Source organism: Elgaria multicarinata, chromosome 17 (genome assembly GCF_023053635.1).
Source record: "Elgaria multicarinata webbii isolate HBS135686 ecotype San Diego chromosome 17, rElgMul1.1.pri, whole genome shotgun sequence".
Taxonomy (NCBI): Eukaryota; Metazoa; Chordata; class Lepidosauria; order Squamata; family Anguidae; genus Elgaria; species Elgaria multicarinata.
Window position 1 is genome coordinate 11,292,387 of NC_086187.1, and position 10,189 is coordinate 11,302,575.

General features: G+C 44.1%; 1 protein-coding gene across 1 annotated transcript; it reads right to left on the minus strand.

Annotated features, from left to right (window-relative positions):
* Positions 1-2,961: 2,961 nt before the first annotated feature.
* Positions 2,962-8,215, minus strand: LOC134410273 (olfactory receptor 5V1-like). The gene is made up of 2 exons (XM_063143460.1): positions 8,197-8,215; positions 2,962-3,899 (listed from the first exon to the last, which is right to left on the minus strand). Exons 1-2 carry the CDS (start codon positions 8,213-8,215, stop codon positions 2,962-2,964), a joined length of 957 nt encoding a protein of 318 aa, XP_062999530.1.
* Positions 8,216-10,189: the final 1,974 nt, after the last annotated feature.

A 10,189-nucleotide genomic window follows, 5' to 3' on the forward strand; every position in this document is an offset into this window, starting at 1 on the left:
TGCCTTGTCCATCTCTGACAGTTGTCCCAAAGGATCACAGATAAATGCTCTAGAATCGTCAGATGTTTGACTCACTAATACTAGTCTCTGCTTTGGATTGAAACAGCTTTTTCAAAAATCAAAATCTCTCTCTCTCTCTCTCTTTCTCTTTCTCTCTCTCTCCCACTATTGGATTGCAGCCTGAACTAAGATGGATTGTAACAGCAGCACTATCACCATAATAGCACGTCCCCAGTTTTTTACTTGGGCTAAAGCCCTGGGTCTGAAAAGTAGAAGGCTGCTGCTCTTGCATATACAACCCAGCACCCAGCTCTGCAGTTCTTGTACATAAATTCACAGGAACTAAGTTTTCATAGAATCATAGAAGAGTAGAGTTGGAAGGGGCCTGTAAGGCCATCGAGTCCAACCCCTGGTCAATGCAGGAATCCACCTTAAAGTCGTTGATCTGGAGATCAAACGTATAATTTTAAGAAAATGATCTTGCTTGCAAAATTCTCTGTTCAAGAAATATTTGGACTATGTGTAAGGGTCTTGCCTCTTTTCTGAAGCAAGGTGTATGTCTATGTGGCTCGGTTCCAGGTTATCTGAAAGATCATATTCTCCTTTATGAGCCTGCCTGTGCTTTGAGATCTTCTGGAGAAGCCCTTCTTTCAGTCCCACCATCTTCACAGGCACGCTTGGTGGGAACATGGGAGAGGGCCTTCTTGGTGGCTGCTCCGGTGCTCTGGAACTCTCTTCCCGGGGAAGCTAGACTGGCTCCCTCCTTGATGGGCTTTCGGAAGCAGGCTAAAACTTGTTTGTTCCAGCAGGCCTTTGGAGATTAATCTGGCCCTCCATCTAGGTTAAGGTCTTGTAAAATTATCATGAGTTCTGAACGTTTAATGTGTTAATGTTGTATTTTTTATTATTATTTAAATTTTTGTACATTTCTTTCCCTAGGTTTAAAATGTATATGTTTTAAATTTTTTAAGGCTTCCTTGAGGCCCAGTATTGGGCAAAAGGCGGGATACAAATACAAATAATAATAATAATAATAATAATAATAATAATAATAATAAGTCACCCCATTGAGAGTAAGGCTGCCAGTGGGAACGGGAAAGAAGACAATCTCGATTACCCCCAGCGTGCAGATACTTTTAAGTTTTAAAAAATAGCTGAGGGGAGATCTGGTCCTGGTATTCCCAATCAGGTGTCATTTGTCCCTCAGAGAACTGGGGAGGAAGTAGAGAGAAGGGTTGAGCAGCATGTGTAGAGGAGACATTCTGATGTTCCTGACCTGGGCAGTTTGCAGTGCAAACATCTAATGTATTCTGGGGAAACATAGAATCATAGAATAGCAGAGTTGGAAGGGGCCTACAAGGCCATTGAGTCCAACCCCCCACTCATTGCAGGAATCCACCCTACAGCATACTTGACAGATGGTTGTCCAGCTGCCTCTTGAAGGCCTCTAGTGTGGGAGAGCCCACAACCTCCCCAGGTTACTGGTTCCTTTGTCGTACTGCTCTAACAGTCAGGAAGTTTTTCCTGATGTCCAGCTGGAATCTGGCTTCCTTTAACTTGAGTCCATTATTCCGTGTCCTGCACTCTGGGAGGATCGAGAAGAGATCCTGGCTCTCCTCTGTGTGACAACCTTTTAAGTATTTGAAGAGTGCTCTCGTGTCTCCCCTCAATCTTCTCTTCTCCAGGCTAAACCTGCCCAGTTCTTTCAGGCTCTCTTCATAGGGCTTTGTTTCCAGACCCCTGATCATCCTGGTTGCCCTCCTTGTAGCCCAGGGAGGCAGCTGGCTCCAATTTTGATGGGGCTAGTGTTGCCATATTCTGAATCCACAAAACCAGGACGATTTTATTTGGGGGGGGGCTAGGATTGATGCATCTTTTTCTCTGCTGCTGCTGCTTCGCTGAACAGGCTCAAGGCACCATTTTGGAGGTCAGAATTTTTCCGGCCAGCTGGACCAGGAATCCGGGTTTCTTGCCCAGCCGGTCGGGACATTTCAGAATCTCCTGGAAATTGGGACATTCCTGGTTTTCCGGGACATACGGCAACCCTAGGTGGGGCAGGAACTCCATTCTGGGTTTTAGTTGCAACCAGCCAAAAATCTACAGTAGCTCTCCAAAATGCTGAGCCTGAGCCCCAGAATGGATCCAGGACCTTGAACAGCTCATTGATGCTTGTGGCTGGAGGTAACTAAAACTCAGAATGGAATCTCCGCTGTACCAAAATTGGTGCCACCAGTCCCTTCTGCCTGTAGTCCTGGGCTCTTCTGAAAGCACTGCACTGCGGTAGCCCTTTCCAGAGCTCTTCTCAGCTTTCATCCTCAGGAAGAAGCATATATTTGCCTTGAGAAATCTTGTGTGGTTCTTGTTAGTTTAGGGTTCCTTGGAGGAAAAATGGTGGGGGTGTATGCAATTTATTTATTTATTTATTTATTTTATTACATTTATATACCACCCCACAGCCGAAGCTCTCTGGGTGGTTTACAACAATTAAAAATAGTAAACATAAAAAGTATACAAAAAATTTTAAAAACATAAAAACAACAATATCCATTTAAAAACAATAATTCTGGGGTCCATTAAAAACAAACTTAACGTTGTTAAATGCTGTTAAAATGCCTGGGAGAAGAGAAAAGTCTTGACCTGGTGCCGAAAAGATAACGTTGGCGCCAGGCAAGCCTCATCGGGAAGATCATTCCACAGTCGGGGAGCAACCACTGAGAAGGCCCTCTCTCTTGTCGCCATCCTCCAAGCTTCCCTCGGAGGAGGCACTCGGAGGAGGACCTTAGATGTTGAGTGCAGTGTACGGGTAGGTTCATGTCGGGAGAGGCGTTCCATCAGATATTGTGGTCCCAAGCCATGTAGGGCTTTATAGGTTAAGACCCGCACCTTGAATTGGGCTCGGAAATTTATTTATAATAAATAAATAAATAAATAAATAAATAAATACCTTCTGCCCGCCCCATTTTAGAATACATCCTGTTTTCTACTTGCTAGTTTTTGCAGTGCTGCCTTCACGTCTTGGTTCCGTAGGCTGTATATGATTGGGTTTAACATGGGGGTGACGATACAGTACAGAGTTGAGACCAATGTGTCCACATCCAAGGAATAGCCTGCATTGGGTCGGTTGTAATTAAACAAAGCTGTTCCGAAGAACGTTATGACCACCGTGAGATGGGACGTGCAAGTGGAGAAGGCCCTGTGCCTACCCTCGGCCGAACGGATCCGGAGGATGGCTAAAGCTATGAAGACGTAGGAGACGATGATGAAGACGCAGGGGCTGATGCCGATGAACACGCTGGCTGCGTGAAGCACAATGTTATTAAGGGCTGGATCTGTGCAGGACAACTCCAAGAGTGGAGGAACGTCACACATGAAATGGCGGATCTCCTTGGGCCCACAGAAGGACAAGGTAGACGTCAGGAGCGTGTGTACAAGGGAGTTCAGGAGACCACCAAGCCATGACCCAGCCACCATCTGGAGGCAAACCTTTCTGTTCATAATGACCATATACAGTAGCGGGTGGCATATGGCGACGAATCGGTCGTAAGCCATCGCCGCTAGGAGGAAGCACTCTGACCCTACACAAGAAATGAGGGAAAAGATTTGGACCATGCACCCAGCGTAGGAGATGGCCTTTCTATCCCGGAGGAAGTTTGCCAGCATTTGAGGAACGGTGGAGGTCATATAGCAAAGGTCTATGAAGGACAAGTTGCCGAGAAGGAAGTACATGGGGGTGTGGAGATGGCTGTCAGCCATGATGAGCAGAAGTATGACCAGATTCCCTATTAAGGTCAACATGTAAATGATGGAGAACACCAAGAAGAAAAAGGTTTGTAACTCAGGGTGGTTTGAGAAACCCAGCAGTATGAATTCTTGGATATGGGTTTGGTTTTGAAGGTTTCCTAGACCTCAAGAAACAAGAAACAATGTGTAATAATTAAGCCACAACTTAATGGCATTATAATAATGTCACCACCCCAACCAGCAATTCCAGTGGACTCTGTTGAAGGAGATGAGAGGGAGACCAGGGCCATTCTACCATCGACCAGCCTTGCTGAAACACCTATTATTTCCTCATCTTCTCTCCCTGTTCTTCCTTTCCTAGAGTGACATGTCTTATAAGCTTGCAGGCAGGGACTGTCTGGTAATACTGATTATATATAATCTGCTCTAGGAGATTTGGGGGCTGAGATGCTGAATACAAATCATTTAAGGGCACAATCCTATGCATATTTAGAGAGAAAATCCTACAACTCCCAGCATTCCCCAGCCAGCCTTGGATTCCTTGGAAGATGAAAAAATGGTAGAATATAAATTAGGGCTTTGCATGGACTCCCCCAACCCGCTTCAGCCTCAGCCCAATTTGGACCTGATCTGACCTGCTTTGGATCTGGATCTTAATTAGGATTTGGACATCCAAATTATCTACATGTATGTTTTCCCATGCATGTGACAAGCAGTCGCCCTTGCTCGCTTCACCCCCAGATGTGACTAACAAGCATACAAAAGTAATAGAAGGCAGTAGTTATTAAGTAGTACTATATAAGGTGCTAGGAGGCACACAACTAGTCCAAAACCAATAAAAAGTGATAATTATCAAATAACCCATTTATTTACAATTTGTAAAGATATGTAAAACAAACTGATGTGTCTCAATCACGATGTTGGGTACTGTAGTAATCAATAATATATACCAAACTGCGGCTCGCAGTCTGTCCAAGACTATAATAAATAACGAAGCCGAGTTTTACTGGAGGGATTGTTTCCCCGAGACAGAAGCAGTTCTAATGAGTGTATTACCTGATATGGCGTTGAGTCCGAAGAAGCTGGAACAGCGTAAACGGGAAGTTTAATTGCAAATTCCTGTCATTCAATGCATTGACAATGCTGATAAGAATAGAAAATGAGAAGAAACCCTATTTCTGTATATACCTTATTCTGATGGTATTGTCTCAGGTGCCAAGTGTTATAAAAGTCCGTAATATTGTTGGTCCGTATTATAATTGTACTCTTTCATGTTTGGTATATATTATTGGTTATTACAGTACCCAACATCGTGATTGTTAACCACCTTGAGATTGTTTTACATATCTTTACAAATTGTAAATAAATGGCGCAGGGCGGTAAAGCAGCAGTTTCTGCAGCTGAAACTCTCCCCACGGCCTGAGTTCGATCCCAGAGGAAGCTGGTTTCAGGCAGCCGGCTCGGGTCGACTCAACCTTCCATCCTCCCGAGGTCGGTAAAATGAGTACCCAGTTAGCTGGGGGAAAGGTAATAACGGCCGGGGAAGGCAACGGCAAACCACCCCGCTATAAGGCCTGCCAAGAAAATGTCAGCGAAAGCTGGCGTCCCTCCAAAAGTCAGTAATGACTCAGTGCTTGCACAAGAGATTCCTTTCCTTTTTTTCCTCCTATTTGATAATTATCACTTTTTATTGGTGTTTGGAGTACATATAAGGTGCCTCTTGGCACCTTATATAGTCTAGCAAGCATACAAGCCACGCAAAGCCCCTACTCCTTAGTCAGACCCATTGAATGCCCACAGCTATCCGTCCCTTCATGGCAGTGCCCCACCCCACCCCACCCCCATGTTTCATGAATTTGTCTAATCTGCATTCAAAGCCACACAAATCCATGGCCATCACTACACCTTGGGATAGTTAATTCCAAGCGAAGAATTCCATAATTCAACTATGCACTGTGCCTGCAAATATGGACCACGAGGGTTACTGTAAAGTCGCACCCTCTGACGTGTCTGCTGGCAATGTCAGCAGACCTGCCCTTGAGTAAGCGCCTGGCTGCATTCCAAACCGTTGCCCTTGAAGTTAATTTTGGGATCCAAATTAACTTCAAAGTCAGTGTCTGTTAGTATCCTCTAACGTTAGAGTGAATTATAATGGATTTAATCATTTGATTCCTAAGAGGACATGCCTGGCTGCAAAGTTTTCCCACCTTAAGAGTGAATTCACTGGCAGAGTCTGGGAGATGAAGGGAGGAATAAAATTGATCAGATCTACCTGGGAATTTTGATAAAATTGGAGCAATATAATGGGAACGAATGTTCTTGTAATATAGACAGCATAATAAGACATGTTCGACTGCTTCAGCCATGCCCGATTGGCAGGGACACACCAGTTGAGAGTAAGGAGATTCGAAAATATCTCCCTTCCCAAAGAGCTGGTGGTAAAACATTGAAACGAGCCAGAGTAAAAGTCCTGCGGTATTTGGAGATTTCAAGAGCTTAAAGATAGTCTACGGGAGCAATGTTTTTTATTGTAATTACCAGCTGCCAGGTAGCACTGAGTCCTTGCTCTGTCAATCCAGATCCGTGGCTCAACTGTTTCTTTCGCTCTCAAAAATCCCAAATGTAGTAGAGCTGGGGGTGGGGGGAGAATCCGTATCGCTGCAATTTCTCCTTGAAAGCTCTCGCCCAGCTAGAGCAAAAATGACCTAGTGGGATCAGGGACGCTAAACCAGAAGGGTTAAGATTTAGATTCAGCCAATTAGATTACGATAAACTGATAGCTAATTGCATGTAATCAATTGTGGGAGCATTCCAGATCCCACTTTAAGGAGGGCAGTAGGAAGAGAGCAGATAGTATGCAAAAACTTGGACTGTGTTGCTTCTAGGGAACGAAAATCTTTGTGTATGCACAGTTGGGAGCCGTACATAGCTGGAGCTACTGCCTTGCTCCGGGAAACTTTGATCGCTGCTGGTATATGCAACCCTCCTTTAGAAAAGAAAAACCTAAGAGTAGTGGCTGCAGTTCTTTGCACATTCCCAATAACATATGCAGACTGTTCTCCATGACCCAGATGTCTGGAATATTACACTTAGATATTTCTACAATCAAAGCTGTTCTATGACATGGTCATTAATCTGTCACCTATGTTGAATATGCCTTGTAGAAAAAAGGATTTTAGTCTTTTGTTGTTTACCCAAAGCTCTACTTCCCTTGCTCGGCTTCGTCCATTTTCTTCTGCTGCCCCTTACGCCTGGAACGCTCTTCCAGAACATTTGAGAACTACGTTCAATTGCAGCTTTTAAAGCTCAGCTAAAAACTTTTCTTTTTCCTAAAGCTTTTAAAACTTGATTTTGTTCTGACTTTTATACTGTTAGTTTTACCCTACCCTGTGCCTGTTTGGTGCATTCTCTTCCCCTCCTTATTGTTTTTTTATGATTTTATTAGAATGTAAGCCTATGCGGCAGGGTCTTGCTATTTTATTGTTTTACTCTGTACAGCACCATGTACATTGATGGCGCTATATAAATAAATAAATAAATAATAATAATAATAATAATAATAATAATAAGACCAAAGAGCTCTCCTGTGTCCTACTTCTGAATATGATAGAATTACAGTATCATCTGGTTCAATGCCAACCTACACTCAACCCACACTCAACCACTGAGTGTGGGTTATCATGTTGTGTGAACCCAGGAAATGAGAGAACGTCATGAAATGCAAATAGTTTCTTCCTGGCTAAGTCAACTTTGTAGCTTCAGTGAAGAGAATTTCCTCCACCAAAACCACAATCCCCATTCCCATATATTCCCCATGATCTTCTTTGCAACTGTGGGAAAAGTAGCAACTTTTCTAACAACCTTGGCATTTGTAATTTCTTAAATAGTGGGAGGGAAGAACTTGGAGTTGAAAACAGGGAAATTGACTTTAGCTTTAAGGCTACGCAAGAGGGACCTGCCACAAAAACGTTGCAGTCTTGAGTGCAACTACAGCCAGCCATTACCTTTTCCAAGATACTCCATTTCTTTCTCCCCCTGCCCCCTCTCTGACAACATTCCATTCTCACTGAGCAAGCTTATTTCTCACTAGGCTGTTTTTTAAATAAACACACACACACACACACAAAGAAGACTTTTCTTCTAATTTTTTTTCTTCTTTTAGGGGGGTGGGTGTACTTCTGCAACCCTTCCATCCTGACCTGCTGATACTTGGAGGCAGCATGTGGACTCAACGGAATGGAGTCCCCTGGAAAAAGGCATGGCTGGCTGGAACCCTGAACATTTTGGCCGCAGCTAGACCTAAGGTTTATCCTGGGATCTTCCAGGGTTCGCCCCTGCCTGAGCACTGGATCCCCTGTGTGTCACCTGGATGAACAGGTTTGACCCCTGGAAGATCCAGGGATAAACCTTAGGTCTAGCTATGACCTTTCTTGCAGGTATCCTCTAAACACTTACCATTGAAGCCAACAGCCATGATGGACAGTTCAGAAGGCCGGGTCAGTAAAATGGAAATGTGAAGCACGGGGATTTTCTCAACAACCTGCAGGCATGTAAAAAAGAAAAGAAAAACACATGTAAGTACTATATAGAGCAGTTGGGAATCAGCTTTGCATATCTTCAAATCCACATATATTTGTGTGTGTACGTGATGAGACAGAGGTGTAATTGGTGATAACGTTCATTCCCTCCCTCCTGGGGATGCGTCAGCCAGGAACTAGAGTTCACACACAATTCCCTTCACACACACACATACACACACACACACACAAATCGACTGCTAGTTTCCCCCCGCCCCCGCAAGCTTTCTCAATTTCAGCAGCCTAATTTAGCAGAAAAAAACAGCCTTTTCATTGTCTCTGTTGTGAGTCGGGAATCCTTGCTTCAAATCGCCTATAGATCTACAAGGATATTCCAATCCACCTTGCGCCAGCCCCTGTTGTAGAATATTTTTATGATCATATCAACGTCTCGTTTTCCTTTCTGAACTGACAAAACTGGGAGAGCGAGAATCGACTTTTAAGAGGAGGGTGAGAAGAGATGGTCACCTTGCGAAAGGCCAAGGTCTGCGGAAATGCATCTACCTGAGGTGGTATTTGAGAAAGCCTCTGAGGACATATTCACAGAAGAAGCTCAGAACCAGCAATCCATGCCTCGGGTGACCGAAAGGGGATAATTAACGCTTTCGTTCTTAGGAAGTGTCTAAACAATCCTTTCTCTCATGTTTGTTAACCATGAACAACCCTCACAGACATCCCACACTCAACTCATACTCTGGCTTGTCACGTTGTGAGAACGCAGAGTGTGTGTGTGTGGCCCATGCCCCCAAAGCCAGTATCACATCTGGCTTTATGTGTTGTGTGAACCAGGTCACTCACACAAATCCTAGAGGGGATCTACACTAGTATACGAAACGTTGTTTTTACAGTCATTGAACGTTTTGTTTTTGAACGATTTAAAACGTAGCAGTTTTTAAAACGTTTACTTACTTTTCTCTTTCCATGGGAATGCATTCCTTTCGGCCACACTAAGAAAAGAAATCTGTTTGTTCTTTTTCCCCGGCTGCCAATTTCCCCTCCCACTTCCTCTTCTCTCCGAGAATCCCCCACTTACAAACGATCCAGCCAGCAGCCTCCCAAAAGTGAAACTAAAAGTGTCTGCAAAAAAGAGGCTTGAAAGAAAAAAAAACACGGCTCCAACTTTGGGCGCGGAAATTACCTAAACATGCCCCCCCCCCAGGAATGTGATTGGCTAATTAAGAACTACAGGAAACCCATTTAATACGATGAAATCGGCCACATCATACCAAATAGAATGACTTATTTCAGAGAAGTTCAAAATAAAAACCGGAGAACAGACAACAATAAAACGTCACAAACTGAACGTCATGTGGCGAAATACTACCAAACGCACACTTAAAAACGGTAAGACACGTTCCAACTTGACTAGTGTAGATCCCCTCCTTGTGACCTTGATAATGAAGATTCTTTCCTGGCTGCTAGCAGGGTTGAGAAAAAGAGTGATCCATAGGAGGACCTTTGGGGAAGGGAGTAGGTGGCAGGGTCCTTTTGTGGTTGCACCAGCATGTCTTGTTCGGCCCATAGCTGTGCACAGGGACGGTGCTACCATAGAGGCCACTTAGGTGGCCAGCAAAGCCTCAACATAGGTGCCTTTTTTTAACTGCTGAAGGAAGCACAGGATAATTCACAATTTACATAGCAATCATAAGGACAAAGAGCTCAATTCAGGGAATGTTCCCATCTCAGAGGCTCTGTCCTGTCCTAAGTGCTGATGGGTTCTAGCTGGCAAGAAGGAGGGACGCCCCTGAGACACTTCCTTGGGACTGCGGAATTGCTCTGCTAATAAACAGAAGCCTCCTTGAAATGTTTATTGCTCAATCCAAAGATCATTGCAACTAGCCCAGTATAAGCACGTGCTTAGGGCACCAAGG